At 41.1% G+C, this 17,873-nt stretch overlaps 1 protein-coding gene across 1 annotated transcript in view; it reads left to right on the top strand.

Moving 5' to 3' along the window:
* CAMKMT (calmodulin-lysine N-methyltransferase) overlaps nt 1–17,873 on the top strand; it is a 785,377-nt gene that overhangs the window by 649,912 nt on the left and 117,592 nt on the right. Inside the window, 1 exon segment of the mRNA XM_029593342.1 lies at nt 2,939–2,999. Coding sequence (XP_029449202.1) covers nt 2,939–2,999 — 61 coding nt within the window.

The following is a 17,873-nucleotide window of genomic DNA, read 5'->3' on the forward strand; positions in this document are numbered from 1 at the left end:
CACAAAATGACCCCTAGACTTATCAAAATGCTATATTTATAGCAGAAATAGTGCCCGCGATAAAAAAGGGGTGTGGCCAGGCCAATTTCCCTGCTCCCGCATTGCATAGGAAATTTCCATAAGGTGCAATACCGTATTTTTCGCTCCATAAGACGCACCTGACCATAAGACGCACCTAGGATTCAGAGGGGGAAAATTTAAAAAAAAAAAAATTGTGCTAAACCGGCTCTGCGTCTGGGCGTCTTATGGAGCAAATTAGGGGAGTGCATAGTTTTTTTTTTTTCTCCCCATTTTGTTTTTGGGTCTGGGGAGGGCCATTTCGGTCCACTCCCCAGATCAGAAAATTTTTCTTTCTGTGGGAACCCCCAAACCCCCCCCCCCCATCCCAACCCTTTAAATTAACAACCTCCACCCCCCTGACCCCCCCAAGACCTGCCGAATTAATTTCCTGCAACCCCCCACCCTCCTGACCCCCCCCAAGACCTGCCGAATTAATTTCCTGCAACCCCCCACCCTCCTGACCCCCCCAAGACCTGCCAAACGTCCCTGGTGGTCCAGCGGGGGTCCAGGAGCGGTCCGGGAACGATCTCCTGGGCGTGAGCCGTCGGCTGCCAGTAAACAAAATGGCGCCGACGGCCCTATGCCCTCACTATGTCACTGAGACCGACCGCTGCTATTGGTCGGTCTCAGTGACATAGTGAGGGCATAGGGCCGTCGGCGCCATTTTGTTTACTGGCAGCCGACGGCCCTATGCTCTCACTATGTCACTGAGACCGACCAATAGCAGCGATCGGTCTCAGTGACATAGTGAGGGCATAGGGCCGTCGGCTGCCAGTAAACAAAATGGCGCCGACGGCCCTATGCCCTCACTATGTCACTGAGACCGACCAATAGCAGCGGTCGGTCTCAGTGACATAGTGAGAGCATAGGGCCGTCGGCGCCATTTTGTTTACTGGCAGCCGACGGCCCACGCCCAGGAGATCATTCCCGGACCCCCGCTGGACCACCAGGGACGTTTGGCAGGTCTTGGGGGGTTGCAGGAAATTAATTTGTCAGGTCTTGGGGGGGGGGGGGTTGTAGGAAATTAAGTCGGCAGGTCTTGGGGGAGTCGGGGGGGGGGGGTGTTTGTTAGATTTTTGTTTGGTTTTTTTTTTATATTCGCTCCATAAGACGCACATACATTTTCCCCCCACCTTTGGGGGAAAAAAAGTGCGTCTTATGGAGCGAAAAATACGGTAATTTTAATCGCACCTGCGCTAATTTTGACTTCGCGCAGTGGATTAATCCACTACAAATAAGGTTTTTTATCACACATGCTGTTGAGAGACAGAGCAATAAGTCACTTTACTATTTATACCACTGTAAGAGAGGGCACTTTTAACTTGGAGTGGGGGTTTGGGGATGGGGTAGGTTTGGGGGAGCAGTTTTACATACACAGTAGGAGGCGCAAACTGCAATGTTGACATCACTGAAGATTTTCTACTGTTTGAATTGATGAAAGGTATAAGAGGAATTGATTTATATATTGCACTCTCTATGTATAAGCTTAACACCGCCCTAGAACATCCCTGGAATGCCCCTACTTTATACAGCCAAATTTTAAATGGATGTTATCCATCTATAATTTAGTCAGCTAAGTGCCCAATATTCAAAAGTTGGCATTTAGCTGATAACTTATGAGTTATCCAGCTAAATGCCTCTGAATATTGACCTCAAAGGGCCTGATTCAAAACAGCTTTTTTTTCCATTTTGTATCTATAAGAAAAAAGCTTAGTGAATCAAGACCAAAATAGGAGAAATCCGTTAGTATGTAGGCCCCTTTGTTACAGCAGAGTGGAACAGCAAGAAGTCGTGTTTTTTCTTGCTCATGACATCATGGAGTTACTGGTAGATTGTCTGATACAGTCATAGGCAGAGAACACAGTGTGGTAGTGGTTTATTGTTCTGTTCAGTGTCTCTGTTTAAAAAAGAATTATATGTTCTCCAAGTACTCTCCAAAAAAAGGGTGCCTTCAAAGCGTAGTTGCATTATTTCAATTTGATTTAAAAAAAAAAAAAAAAGCAGGCAAACGAGTTACTTCATTTTTTCTTAAGCAAACTATAATATTGCTGTTCAGTTTGTGTAACAGGCAGCTCATGATGATGTGTTTTCAGGCAGCAAACATCGAAATAGCAGTTTGCTAGCACTGTACTGCTGATTGATTTCATACCATTGTCTGTGAAATTTAGCAAAAATGCTACTGTGCTCATCACTCTTTTTTTTTCTTAAAACAAGAGGGAGCCTCGCCTGGCTATAGTGATTTTGTTGTGGATGATAGCTTCCAAGAGATATTTAGATATCATTTCAGAAAGGATGATTTAAAGATACTTCTTTTTCTAACCAACACCTAAGTGCTGCTTGTTTGGTGGCCCCTGTTGACAGGAGAAACTGTAGCTTATCTTCCAAAGGGACACCCGGCGGGCACAGACTAATGTCTGCTAAAAACCGCTGGAAAACTGGTGAGGAGTAAAGAGTATGTGTATCCTTGTTTCTCTGCAGTTCTCTTTATTTGGTAACATTTTACTCGCTTTATTTCTTCCCCACAGCTGTATGGGACCTCCTGCCACTCCAGCCTCATGATTGCGAGCCACCAGTCACGTTATACATTTTCCTCCCGAAATGGAAAATCAGAAAACTGAGTTGTCCTGTTTAGTTCTGGGTTGACTCGTTTTTATGGGAACAGAGCCAAAGTACTGTATAGAATCCTTTCAACATAAAGTAGCTTCCATCATAGCCTCGCGTTTTACAAATTCTGGGAGGTCAGAGCAAGTAGAAAACATGAATACAGGAAAGCGGATTTCAGAACATGTTAGAAAGATATTCAAGATGGAAGCTGCCTTTAGAGTTGCTCTTTTAAACTCACATATTTCTTAAATTATACTTAACTAACTCATTACAGATGTGAATGACATCATCAAAAGAAATTCAGGACGGTTTAAGGCTAAATCTATAGCAAGTCGGTAAGATATTTTCTTGAATTATACATTTGTATGATAAAATCACCTCAAATATACTGAATTGTGAGTTACCCCATATGCATAAACATAATTACCAGATATCATGTCATATGATTTGGATCCATAAATATTTAAAAGGAAGGCGTCTAACTATAAGTATCTGGCATTATCTATGTAGAGAGGCCAAGAACTGTGTGGCTGTGGAGTCTGAGTCACAGATGCTGTTTCTGCTAAACTGCTGGCGGAACCGCCACCACCTTTCTCTCTGACTGGTACTGCTCCATCCATTTCACAATTTGAATTGCATGGAGTTGGCAGCTCCTGTGAAACTGCAGGAGTGGCACCAGGGCAGAGAGAAGAGTGTCAGTGGTTCCCAAGGCAGGTTAACAGAAACATTGGTCTTTTGTTTGTGGTAGTACACTTGTGGGACTAATACAGTGTGGGAAAGCTGCTCAAGTGTCTGGATACCTTTTGTTCTAATGCTCTAACTTCAGACTGTTTCGAAAGCACTAATGTTCACTGTATTAACTTTTTATAAACTAAAAAGGTAAGGAAATCTGGAGTATCATACTTACAGAAGCATTTATCCAGTTAACTTTTACGTGATCTAGATAAATGTCAACTTTTGAATATCACTGGCACATATCCAGCTAAAATGTATCCTGACAAATCATTATCAAGATAAAATGAAGCCAGATAACTTACGGGTGTTTCAGAGGCGTTCCAGGACAGGGATGAGTTAGCCAGTTAACATATCTGGTTAACCTCAATATTTAGGGTTAGTTGATTTGAGTTGTTCGGCGAACTCTAGCCAGCCACATGAGCAGGGTTAAAGTGTTTCACCCCCGTTCAGCATGCTTGTATTGTGGCCTCAGGAGCCGCAGTCAATTACAGGGTGCTTTACAGGAACAGAAGGGTTGAGTTTGGCTTGGAGAGGGAGAAGAAGGTGGCAATCTATCTGAGTATTGATTAAACCACTGTAGGGTTGGGGGGGGGGGGGGGTGCTAGCTCACCTTTTTGGGTCTTTCATTCTCCACCATTTCTAAACATTTTAGGAGGCTTGGAGGGTGCTGGCCCAGACTTGCTTGGAGGGTGCTGGCCCAGACTTGCTGAATACTCAGGTGGGAGGTATGGACATCTCATCCTGAAAGGTTTTATTTCTTTATTTTTTTAAATTCTGTTGGCAGAATTTAACTGAAGTTATCCAGTTGCCTATAGCCGGCTAACTTTAAAGTTAATTGGTTATATTCAGACATAGCCAGTTAGGTTTAAAGTTATCCAGCCATAGGTAGCTGGATAACTTCAGTCATCTTTCTTTTGCAGGACGTTTATCCCACTGAATATCCCAGATAATTTATTCGGCTAACTTTAGTCAGATAGGTTATCCGTTTTAAGGATTTTTGAAGATTGACCTCAAAATGTTAGATACTCCTTGCCTCAAATGTAAGCAAGCTTCACAAGCAGAAATTTGCCAATCTCAACTGAATACTTTTTTTTTTATAATAAATGTTATTTCTGTTTTAATGTGCATTGTCAAAAATCTGAGGAATTCACTTCAGAAATCATTTTGGAATTTAAATTGTGCTAATGATTTTTAAATAAATATATTTATACCATCCAGCTTGCTTTAGTTCTTATAGTTTCTTCCACTTACAGAGTTTAATAGTTTCCATGGAAGACACATCTCGGTTGAACATGCGGGGACGGGGATGTCGGGCCATAAGGGAATGGTAATTTTCAAACAGACCACATAGTGGTAAACTTTGCGTGTACATTGTGCACAAACTTTATCGAGGATTTTCAAGGCAAACTTACATGCATAAATTCACTTTGAAAATCCTTATATAATTGACTAACAGGGACATTTATCGTTTTCCATTAGGACCCCAAAGCGCATTAAATGGGTCTTACATGCGTATATCTCGTGATATCTCCATGACAGTGCACTATCGCAGAGATACTGCATGCTGAACGTGATATTTTGTATGTCCCCCACTCAGATACCCTCCCCTATTACAATGACTTTCTTTGCATGCAATTTGAATACATGAATGATGCAAATGCATGCAAAGAAGGTCATTACTAGGCAATTCTATGGTAATATTTTATTGAGGCCGACCGAGAAGGTGGAGGGGAGGTTGGGGGAGGAGAGATTGCTCCATCAAGAGACGGGGGGGGGGGGGGGGAGGGGCTACCACCATGCGCTTACTGTACCCATACGTGCCAATTTTAAAAGCTGCGGGCCGGGACAGCAGAGGAGCAGTATGTATTACAATAAAAAATGTGGGAATAGTTAGGATAGGGTTAGGGGTTGGGGAGGAGAGGGGAAGAGGGAGGAAGGATAGGGTTAGGGAAGTTCCCTACCAGTACGCTCCTTTATTGGAGTGAACAGGAAGGGAACTGGGAAGAATCGAAATCGCGTCGCCGTACGTAAATTAAAAAATACCACCCCCCCCCCCCCCCCGTGCGCACGCGCATGTCGCGGGCCGCCTGCACATGTGCACATGGACATTGCATTTTATAACATGCCCGCACCGACACACACATGTTATAAAATGATTGTGTCCTTGTACGAGCGCCATACACCACAAGCACAGGGGCGCATGCACGCACCTTTTAAAATCTACCCCATAATTTTTATTTTTGGGGAGTCGGGACTGATCCCCAGTTCAATGGCGGCCCCGAGTTGAAATGGGGATGACCCTCGCTCAACTTCCCCGTTTGGGTGTGGGTAATTATTTGGGCAGCCAGTGGCCTTTTAAGATGATGGATGTCCTATGAGATTGTGGCCGCTCGCCGTGTTCTTTTGAGTAGCAGTGTTTGGAACAACACAAAAGAACACGCCATGGAGCCGCAACATGTATTCGGGGGAGGGGCCCCACTATTGCAGCTATACACCCGTCGTGATAGTGGGACGTCTCCTGTGAAGACACATCTAAATTTGATAAATCTAGGCCAGAGTATGCAAACCAGGCTATCATCTAACAAGGTGAGATTTAAGAAACTATTTAAAGCTTTTCTGTTCAGGGAAACATTCAAGAAAATTAAAGAAAAGCAAATGGAAACAAAAAAGGAAATGAAAGCTGTTAGAACTGATGTAGATCATTTGAAAAATCAATATCAAGAAATGGCAAAAGACAATTTGTATTTGCTAATAAAATTAGAAAACCTAGAAAATCAGCAAAGAGGGAAAAATCTCAGATTAATAAAGTTCCTAAGAAGTTGACAATACCACCAACTGAATTATGGAAACAATACGCAGTGGATAATTTGAAGATAGCAAAAGAAATTTTACCACCTATTTCAAGGATATATTACTTGCCTGTAAGAAAACAAATATCTAGTGGAAATACTGATGTGCAACAGCTCTCCCCTATAAACTTAAATCTGACGGAGATTCTTGAAACTTCTTCAGAGGAAATATCACAATCTGCAACTTTGATTATAACTTTCCTTCTTGACTTGGACAGAGACTGGGTTTTAAAAGCATATTTCCGTAGCCAGTGGGAACCGTTTCTTGGGCTTAGAGTTCAGGTTTTTCCGGACTTGGCTTGGGAAACACAACTTAAAAGAAAAGAGTTTTTGGAATTAAAGCCCAGGGCTTTGAAAATAGGAGCGCAATTCTTTATTAAATTTCCTTGCAAATGTATTGTGAAAATAAGAGATGTTACATATACCTTTTTTTTGCCCTCCCATTTAAAACAATTTCTTAATGATTAACATGTTGAAATGGCAGATGTTAAAGTTTAAAATGGTGATTGTTTGTTGACCTCTTATTAGGAACCAGACCGTTCTATGTAGTAATATTGTCCCTCTTTGTAGCGCTTAGATTTGTTTATTATTTCTTTGTAAAAGAAAAGTCGTCCCCTTGTGATGGATCTCCCACCATTTGAGGGCTAGTAATGGGCATAAAAATGTGTGTTTATAATTATGAGTGAGAATTTAAAGATTTCTGTATTATGCTATATTTTTTTCCATTCAATGTATGTTATTATCATTGGAAAAAAATTAATAAATAGTAAATTAAAAAAAAAATTAGTTGAAGCTCTGCATAATGCCATTTTGATTTTTTGTTTTTTATGTTTTTGTTCCAGTTTAAATTTTATGAATATGTACTCTGTGACCCACTCCGAACAGGATATACTTTTTTTAAATAAATAGACCTCCTCTCACTTTACCATTGAGAATTCTATTTTCCAATAAACATAGTAAGGATAGCAGAAAAAGACCAAATGGTTCATCCAGTCTGCCCAGCAAGTTTCTTATGGTAGTAACTGCCGCTCCATGCAGGTTACCTCCATGATTCTGTTAAGGGTAGTAACTGTCGCTCCTTGCAGATTACCCCCATGCCTTATGTTAAGGGTAGCAATATTTACAATCAAAATCTTACTTCCTGGGAGCAATCAAATATTCAAGAATATCTTTAGCCTCCAATCAAGGAACCACTTTTTAAGGTCCTGAATGTGTCTTACCCCTATCAGCAAAACCAGCTTATATTTGAATCATGCTGTCCCCTCAAATAGGGAAACCATCCAATTGTAGCCTATATGAGAACTAAACCCATAAATAATAATTAAAAAGCTTTCTCTACTACCCCCAGGTGCCTAATCGCTAAATAAAAAGAGAGGGCTTGAAGACCACAATATATCATTTCATAATATGCTTCAGCAAGTCCATCCAACCTTTACAGTTGATCTGGGTAGGAGAAATCCTAGCCACCCAAACAAACCCATGTAAAACATCTTCTCTCTTTCCTCCTTCAGCCCAAGATATCCACCCAACCTAAACAAATCACTTCTTCTCTCTTGCAACTTGACCTTCTCAAATCATGTCCTGCAAACAGAAAATCCCATCCCATGCTGACTTAGGGGTAGATTTTTAAAAACTATGCCCACGCGTACTTTTGTTCGCGCACCAGGCACAAACAAAAATACGCCGTAGCTGCGTGTATCCTTTAAAATCCGGGGTCAGCGCGCGCAAGGCTGCATAAAATCGGCAGCCTGGGCGCGCCAAGCCGTGAAGCCTGCCTCCGTTCCCTCCGAGGCTGCTCCGAAATTGGAGCCCTCGGAGGGAACTTTCCTTCCACCCCCCGCACCTTCCCCTTCCTTCCCCTACCTGACCCCCCCCCCCCCCCCAATCCCTATCTAAACTCCCCCCCACCTTTGTTAGAAAAGTTACGCACGTCGGCCGGCTGGCCGGTGCGCGATTCCCCGGCCCAGGAGCGGTTTTGGAGGCCTCAGCCACGCCCCCAAAATGCCCCCAGGCTGGAACCATGCCCATGGCCCCGCCCCCAGATGATGCGCCGCTGCGACATGCCCCTGACATACTCACCCCCAGGAAAGCCCCGGGACTTACGCGCATCCCGGGGCTTGTGCGCGCCGCCGAGCCTATTCAACATAGGCTCGACGCGCACCCAGGGGGAGGTTGGGGCAGGTTTTCGGGGGAGTACGCGCGTACCCCTTTGAAAATCTGCCCCTTAATATAAGAATTCAAGCTTCACATTCTGTGCCATCCGTACTGAGTCTTGGATAAAAAAAGATGACACTATCAGTCTCACACAACTCTGCGCATCTGACTACCAAATACATCGCACCCACGATACATGTGCCATGAAAGAAAAGTTACTACTATCTTTAAGAACTTACTGGCCTTTGAGCTAGTTTCTATTAAGCAAATAGGCACATTTTTTCTGCCTAGTAATTCAATTCCAAGGCAATGAGAAACCCCGGATTTTAACAGTTACGCGCAGCTGCGTGCGTATCTATTGAAATCCGGCGTACTTTTGTTTGTGCTGGTTGCGAGAACAAAAGTACAGGTGGGCGCAGTTTTTTAAAATCTACCCCTTAATACTTAGGGCTTTCATTTCCTGTCCTGAGACATTAGACCAACCCCAGAAAAATATATTGCTAATCATCTGTAAAGCATCCCAGTTTTCCAGGGCATATAGAACCTACTTCCCAACTGTACCTTTTGCAGCTTCAAAATCCCTAACCGAAGGCTGTGGGCATCTCCGCATCTGGATGTGTCCTCTCTCTTGGCTCCCCACCAGGTTCTATTGTGTCTTTCGATTTGTTTCTGAAAAGCAGTGCTCTCTCCCTTAAGGGAGACACTGATATTTTTCAGTAGCACTGAAATTAGCCCCAGCTGTGTCTCCCAGTTAGTAACACACATTTATGTGGCTGCTAACTTTATCCTAATTGGCTTTCTGCCAAGGATCTCTAGAGTACATTTCCCAGCAAGCCCGATGCTTCCTGTTCCTTCTGGCACTACAATCGGTTAGCCAACTCCTGTTCACTTTTCCTTTCTGCGTTAAGGCAGTGTTTCCCTGCCCCCCCCAGGACTCTTTTTAGAGCTCCCTGGTCTTCTCATCTAACCGTACTGTCTCTTCAGGCTGCTTCTGCCTGAGTGAACCCCCTGTTTCATCACAGTGACATTACTTATTACTGTTCTTGGTACTAGAGGACTTCAAGTATCAAGCAGAGGCTCCTCCCAAATGATTCGCTGCCAGCTTTCAGCACCACGTGGATAATTTTGGCTTCACTCAGCTAATCAAGATACCCACACACAAACATGGGCACTCCCTTGGCTTAATTTTCCATTCCTCGAGCATTAAGCTTGACACCATCTCAAAAACAGTAGCCCCATTTCCTGGTCAGACCTAATTCATGCCACCATCCCAATGTCAAAACAAACCCTCCATATTCCTATCCCCACACTTCCCACCAGAAATGTATCCTGTATTACAAGTGAAAATATAAGCAAATTCATCAGCAGTCCAACAACCTCTACCACTACAGACCCAACAGAACTTCTAGTTCAGCTATGAAATGATGAATTCACTTCAGCTAATAAGATTGTAGTCCCTCTCAGACCCCACCCCCGAAATCCTTTGACTATGATTTAGCTGAATATGTGCCCCAATATTAAAAAAGTTGCAGTTTATCAAGATTACTTGTGAGTTATCCAGCTAAATAACTTTGAATATTGACCCCCCCCCATATGTACTTTTACTTTAAAAACTGCCAAATGAAAAGTATAATACAAAACATTCACAAATAATTTATATTTGATACATAAATCTTATGTTAGCAAACTGAGACCAGATAAAGTTAAGATTATGTGGCAAGACTGTTCATGACACCCGTGCATTTACTTAGCACTTATTTGCTGGAAGTGCTTTGGGTCACACTTAATATCTATGCCACAACATCACTGTTCAATATTTTTTTAAACTTTTTTTTAGAATTATTGCAAATAAAATTATATACGAAGCATATAATTATGAAATGAAAAGCTCACCCGACATGGCGCCATGTATCACTCGTTGCTGCTTCAGGCGCATCTCGTCAAAGTTGCTGCTTGACTTTCCAGCAAATTAAACTTTGATCCCAGTCTGCACCCACAAATAAATGCTCTGCCACCACAACTGAGTGAATGATTTTATCTGGTTTCAATTTGCTAACATAAGATTTATGTGAATGTTGTTGTGTTATAGAGTTGTGCAAGTGCATTACACATTTTTTCTGACTCCGGAGTGGGAGTAATTTTGCAAAGGAAAAGTATCACAGAAATTTTCTGCGGATATTTTTTCTTACCAAAGCCACACACACAGTTTTGAAAATCTAAATCTATGGGCATCGTTTTCTCCCACAAACTAACCCTACCCTGGGAATGCTTCCACTATAATGTGGACTTTTACCAGCATATAAGGTGGGCAATTTTCAAAGGTCTAATGCTGTTTAATTCTGGTCCTCCCAATTCAAAAATTATATAGCAGAATTAGATAAGATACAGAGAAGGAAACAAAAAATGATAAAGGGAGTGGAACATCAAAGGCTAAATAGGCCTCTTCAGCCTAGAGAAGAGAAGACTGAGAGGGGATATAATAGAGGTTTATAAAATTATGAGTGGTATGAAACAGGTTAATAGGGTAAGGTTATTTATCCTTTCAAATAGTACTAGGAGACAATCCATGAAGCAAACTAGTAGTACTTTTAAATCAAATTTAAGAAAGTATTTTTCAATCAATGCAAAATTAAACTGTGGAATATGTTGCCAGATGATATGGTCAAGGTTAATATTATAGCTGGGTTTTAAAAGGTTTGTGTTATTAGCCAGGTAGGCATGGGTATTACCACCTCCTTCATCTGGGAAGGTGCAACAGGGAAGGAATCTTCCCATTAAGATATGCTGGGTATTTCCAAATAACCTGGATTGGCCACTGTCAAAGACAGAATGCTGGACTAGATGGACTGTTGATCTGACCTAGCATGGCACGTTTTATGTTCTTGAATTCCACTGATGCAAAAAACACGTACCCATGGTAATTTTCAAAGAAAAATATGCTTATGCCTTCAAAACTGTCATGGATACAAGGTCCACAGGTTCAAAGTACCTGCAGACTTTGAATCTAGGCAGGAAGTTTGAAAATTGCTCCATTAACCTGTTTCATTAAGTGTATCCTACCTCTTTAATTATGAGAGCGACTTTCTTTGCGTTTTTTAATACTATATAGGGCATCCTCTCATCTCAAGATTTCAAACCTGATCTTTTTTGTATCATTCCAAAGCAAATTTTCTGCATTGTCCTCATTTACATTTATCTAATCATTAAGGTCATTTATGAAAATTTGAAGGTATTTCAGCATATAGAATCGTGCATAATAGATTTCAGTTTCCTGCTGTGAAGAAAGATTGTGTTTTCCAAAGCATAATGTTGTTTACTGGGTGTTAATAATCACTAATTGATAAACATATCTCAGCTCCTAAAATATGTGATTTTATAGGAAAGCAATGCCAAATGTGTAACTTACTGTGTTAAGTATTATAGAATTTTCTGCTTTTTCTGCATAAAATTAAATTATACTAAGAATCATTTGGCTTATGTTATGCTTGTTCTATTAAATTTTTATACTGAAATATAAAATAGCCCTTTTCTTCAGTATGTTATGCTGTGCATCATTGTCACAGGTCACAAACCATCTGTAACCTGCTCCAAATCTCTGCTGGATCATCTACAAACAACCACAAAGCCAAACAGCTCACAGAAATAGTATCTTTATTCTCTGCCTAGGTCTGTTACTTCATAGATAACAGCACAGTTCCACTCCCTGAGACACCAGGACATTGCAGACCTATACAAAATGTGTTTAAATACAGGCTGCCATAAACTGCATGCCGCAACAAAAAACACTCTTCTGCTTGTACACTGTCAAGCTATTAAACCCCCTAGCAACAGGTTCATATAGCCTCTTGTGCAGAAAGTAGTTTTTGTGTCCATAAGTCATATTTTATGTGCAGAAAACATGATTTATGCGCATAAACAATATTTTTACACAGAAGACATGGTTTATGTATATAAATCATGTTTATTAAAAATATCTTTATTCATTTTATACCAAAACATTCAGTACCATTTATATAGGCCAGGCATAAATAAGAGATAACAGCACTGTAAATTTAAAGAAGCAGAGGCAGATAATCCAGCAAGAGACAAATAAAAACATATTAGAACATAATACCTTCAGAGCAATAAATTCCCCCTCCCTCCCATACTAATCTAAGGCAACCAGGAGTCCTAGAGGTAACTTTTAAAATGGACAATCACTTTGGAGTATTCACTGTGCAAACCAGATCAGAGGAAGCTTTCAAAGGGGCTGATCCTTGGGACAGAGAGACCCAGTCCCTACAAGAGGGAGGCCATTGCGCTATAAATGCACTCCAAAGGCTGGGAAAGCATTTGTTCCTCTTACCGCCAATTCCCAGGCACCAAGATTTGAAATCCATTAATAAAAGGTCTAACATCTCAGCATGCCAGAAAGAGAGCGTGAGAGGGTCTCCCTTAACTCAGCTAGCCAAAATACACCTCCACGCAACACAAAGCCCTTTTATCAAAAACGTAATTTCAGTCATTGTAGTTAACATCATCAGACAGTACTCTTAAAACACATACAATCGCCTTCGCTGGAATTTGTATTTGCAGCTTATCATGTAAGAACCCCCTGACCTCCTCCCAAAACTTCCATATAGGTGTACAGTCTCACAGACCATGACTTAAAGTAGCCTGAGGTTCAGGGCAGCTCCTATACCTCGGGCTCTCAATTAACTTCATTTGGATTGCTCTGTGTGTGGATACTATAAGCCTATGAATGACTCGCAAGCGTTGTTCCCTGATCAATATCGAACGTATATTACTATTAAGTATAGCCAAACTATCAAATAGATCATCTCCATCCAGGTCCACTCCAAGATCAATTTTCCACCCCAAAACCAAAGTGGACAGAGTTCGATAGTTGGTAACGGAATGAAGTTACCTGTACAAGACTTGCTAAGGACTGTTTCCTTCCTTTATAGAGAGTATGTAATCTCTGAAAGGGACCCGAAAATTGGGAAAGAGAGGTAATCTTAATTTGTTTGGAAATAAAGCTGTGCAGTTGGCAATAATACAAAAAAATCCTTCGTTTGAAAATTAGAATTTTCTTTACAATATTGAAAGGAAAACATCTTGCTATTCAGATAGTCAATAAAGTCAATAAACCTACCTCAACCCCGTTGAGATAAATGTAGAAACATTTTATTTGTTTCAGCCGCAGGGAACCATGGATTCTAACAGATCGGCAACCAGAGTGTATACTTCCAAGGAAGCAATAGCAATTTCCGCAGTGAGCGCTACCTGTGGTGCATATATTGGATAAGAATATTATTAGCTAGATGAGCTGGAATATCACCAACCCCCACATGCAGCAAAAAACTTAAACTATATGGGTGAACAAAGCAAGTTTCCGCAGAAACATCTGCAAAAGAGGAACTACCAAATAACCAATCACCCAAGGCACACGGGTAGATTTTCAAACTTGCGTGAGCACGTCCATGTACATGCACTACCTGGTGCGCACACATGGACATGCGATTTTATAACATGCGTGAGCATGTTATAAAATTGGGGGTCGGCGTGCGTAAGGGGGTGCAAAATTGGGCACCTTGCGCTCGCTGAGCCCGCACTGAGCCGTGCTGCCTTAAAAGCGGCCTCGGAGGGAACTTCCCTACCCCTACCTCCAATGCCATTTCCCCCCTACCTTTTTCTTTGTTTTTCTTCTATTTTAAAACTTACTTCAGCCCTGGCAGTCGGCCGGCACGCAATCCCCAGCACAGCGGCCATTTGCCTCTGACCCTGCCCCGCCTCCCTGGACCACCATGCCCCGCCCCCTCCCTGCCCCTTTTTGCAAGCCCCAGGACTTACACACGCGTCGCCGGGCCTTTTGAAAATAGGCCCAGCATGCGTAAACCCTCCGGATTTACGCGCATATTTTGAAAATCCAGCCCACAGTGAATGGGCTAAGTTATAATAATGAATATTAGGGAATCTCCATCCTCCCTCTAACTTGGGTACCATCAACTTTTCTATAGACACTCTGGCCTTACAATCTCTCCAAACAAATTTGGCACAAAATAGCATCAAAGTCTTAAGATCCCTATTAGACAATATTATCGGCAACATTTGCAGGGGATATAACAGTTTAGGGATAAGAGACATTTTAAGTAATGCTATCCTCCCCATTAAGGACAGTGGGAAATTCATCCAGCTGAGAGTACGACGTCCAAATTTCCGAAGGATGTTAGGGACATTGACTTGATACCACTCAATGGGATCTTTATTAATATAAACACCTCTATGTGAAGCATCACGCACCTCAGAGAGATAGGTCCCCAAACCTCCTGTAAATGGCCCATAATGTCTAGGACCAGATTTTTCTAAATTTAACTTAAGACCAGAAAACAATTCATATTTACTAAAAACCTTTAACACCTTTGGGAGCAAGCACTTTGCTTGGGGAGCAAACAAAAGAATATCATCTGCAAACAGAAACAAAGTCAGTAGAGGGTCACCATGATAAACAACATGTTCCTGTAGCACACCAGCACGACTGAAACCAGGGGCACCAAAAATTAAAATAAACAATAAAAGGAATAACGGACATCCCTGTCTGGTCCCTCTGGTCAACTGGAACTGCTCTGAGAGAATACCATTCACCCAAATTTTGGCCATTGGATTACTGTAATGAACTGCATTCGCTTGAATTATGAAACCAGTAAATCCGAACAACCCTAAGACACACTTTAAGAAATCCCACAAAACTCTATCAGAGGTCTTTTCCACATCAAATCCCACTAGGACAGGATCCACAAATGCACCCCATTTACAAAGGTCCAGCAATAAAAGAATATGTCCAGGTACTTCCCCATTTCCTCAAAGTCTGTGTTTTTGAACTGTAAAACTCTGGTCTTTGTGGTTCTTTTCCCTATTCTTTTAGTGATATTAAACCATACCGTTTGATGATCACTACTGCTGAGGTGGGCGCCCACCTGGACATCTGAGACATTATCTGCATTAGTGAGCACTAAGTCGAGTATAGCTCCTTCTCTGGTGGGTTCCAACACCATTTGTTTGAACAAAGATACTTGCATGGCATCCACTATCGCTCTACTATTTTTAGTTTCTGCAGATGGGATTTTCCAGTCTACATCTGGCATATTAAAATCACCCACGATCACCACTTCTCCCTTCTTACCTATCTTATGGATGTCTTCAACCAGATCTCTGTCCAGCTCTTCCTTTTGGTTTGGAGGCCTGTAAACCACTCCAATATAAATGGACGCTCCGTCATCTTTTTTTAGGTCGAGCCATAGAGCTTCTTCCTTACCCCAACTTCCTTGTAGCTCAGATGCTTGGATGTTGTTTCTAACATAAAGAGCCACACCTCCCCCTTTTCTATCCTCTCTGTCCTTCCTTAACAAGTTGTAGCCTGGTATTGTTGTATCCCATTCATGAGATTCTGTGAACCATGTTTCTGTGATAGCAACAATGTCCAATTCTGCCTCAGCCATTAGGGCCTGCAGATCTGGGATTTTATTTCCCAAACTATGAGCATTTGTGGTCATAGCCTTCCAGGTACTCTCTTTAAGATTATTGCTTTTCCTGGACTCCTTATAAGATATTAGTTGAGATTTGTTATTCACTTCACTCTTTCTTTTTGTAGTTGTGCCACTGTTGACAGAATTATTCATCTCAATTAGATTTTTCTTTTGGTTATGGATCTTGAAATACTGCATGCATTGTATTTTCTCTCTCTTTGCTGGTAACACTTCAATGTTTTTCTCAAGAACTTCTTCAGTTTTTAATATAGAGAAGGCTTGTTGTTCTTTTTGCATTTGGTACATTGTGTGTCTCCTCATCACAGGTCTAATTCTACCAGAGGCCACTGTCTTCCTGGATTTTAAAGAATTTTTTAATGACTTGTTTGAGTGGGGGGGTATACCTGTTGGCTGCCCATCTGTCAAGAATGGGTGACTGTGGGGCCTACCTGAGCCTAATGAATCTCCTTTTCTTGACTCCTGGCTTTTCTGTGATATTGGGGAATTATTTTCTGAGTAATGCAATGTGGGTGTATTACTTTTAATTGAAGCTAATTGATCTTTAATCTCAGTCAGCTCCTTTTTCAAGGAAGAGAGTTGTGCACAAATTGGGCAAGCCCTAAGTTTCCAGATGACTTCCCTGACAATAAATGCTCCACAATGGTTACATTGGATAGTCCTCATTTTGATAAATTTATCTGATGGATAACACCTAAGGAACAACTAAATTACCAATTTATCCTGTTGCCAATTGTATTTAGGTAGACTATATTAGAACAACCAACCTAGGGGTGGGTGGGTAGAGGGGTAGGGTGGGAGGGAAGCAGACAGAATAGCAAAATTAAAGCTATGTAAAAAGGCTTAATTTAAAGAAATCTTAGCTTTGCCAAGTAAGTTGGACTGTAGTCTCTCCTCTCTCTTTCAAGCAGACTGACAAGAGCTGGCCTGATCACCTTCTATGATCCACAAGTCACCTGTTAAGTGTCTTGTTAAAAATTCCCTCTTTTTTTTTTTAGGTATATGTTATGATTGCTTTTGGAACAGGCAACACAAAACAATTTAAATCACTTATAACAATATCTGGAGAAATAGGCGTCCACTTGTGTCCAGTTCAGGTGTCCACTTGTGTCCAGTTCAGGTCCCATGACAGCAGGGTTCTGCAAGGTACTTTGTTGTATGGTCCCTACCTAACCCGGGACTATCACTGTAATGACCAGACTAGGTATGTTAAGGGGGTGTAATATAAAAAAGGGGAAAAATTCCAGGGTAGCTGCATATAAAAGCTCATGGTACCAAATCCTATTCTTGGTTCTGATTGAGCTGGATGTATCAAGGAGTAGGAGAAAATGGCAAGGTCAAAAAAATACAAATTCTACAGTGAATGTATGGATGTGAAGAAAACATCAATACTCCATTAAATAAGTAGATTTTTTTTTTTTTTGCATCATTGCTACTAATTGAAAGTGGAATTTTGTCTCTAAATAAGTATTTTTGTTTGTCCTTCACGTTAATAGTTGCGCTATCATATTTTATTTAAAATTAATTAAATCACACCATCAAACTACAAGTCTAAATAAGGAAACAATTACATAAGTATTGGCATGATAGTTGGTTTTCTGTGCCAATATTAATAAATTCATAGTTTCTAAGTAGAAAAGAATAAGCAGCATTCAAAACTTTGGTGAATTGCTAATATGCTTAAATATAGGGAGAGTAACTGTCAGACAACTCTGCGCAGCCCCATATATGTACATATATGGTCATGTGAAGACCTATGACAGTTTTTTATAAGTTGCACAAATGAGAAACTATGCATATGTATGGTTAAACATGAATACCCTCAATGCATTGGAATTGCATACTTTACCTACCTATTTTAAAAATATATGCACATATATTTTATGCACTAAAAAATCGTGACTTATTTGCATAAAACCCTGTTTGTAAGCAGAAGGCAGTATATTTC

This window comes from Rhinatrema bivittatum, chromosome 3 (assembly GCF_901001135.1).
Source record: "Rhinatrema bivittatum chromosome 3, aRhiBiv1.1, whole genome shotgun sequence".
Classification (NCBI taxonomy): domain Eukaryota; kingdom Metazoa; phylum Chordata; class Amphibia; order Gymnophiona; family Rhinatrematidae; genus Rhinatrema; species Rhinatrema bivittatum.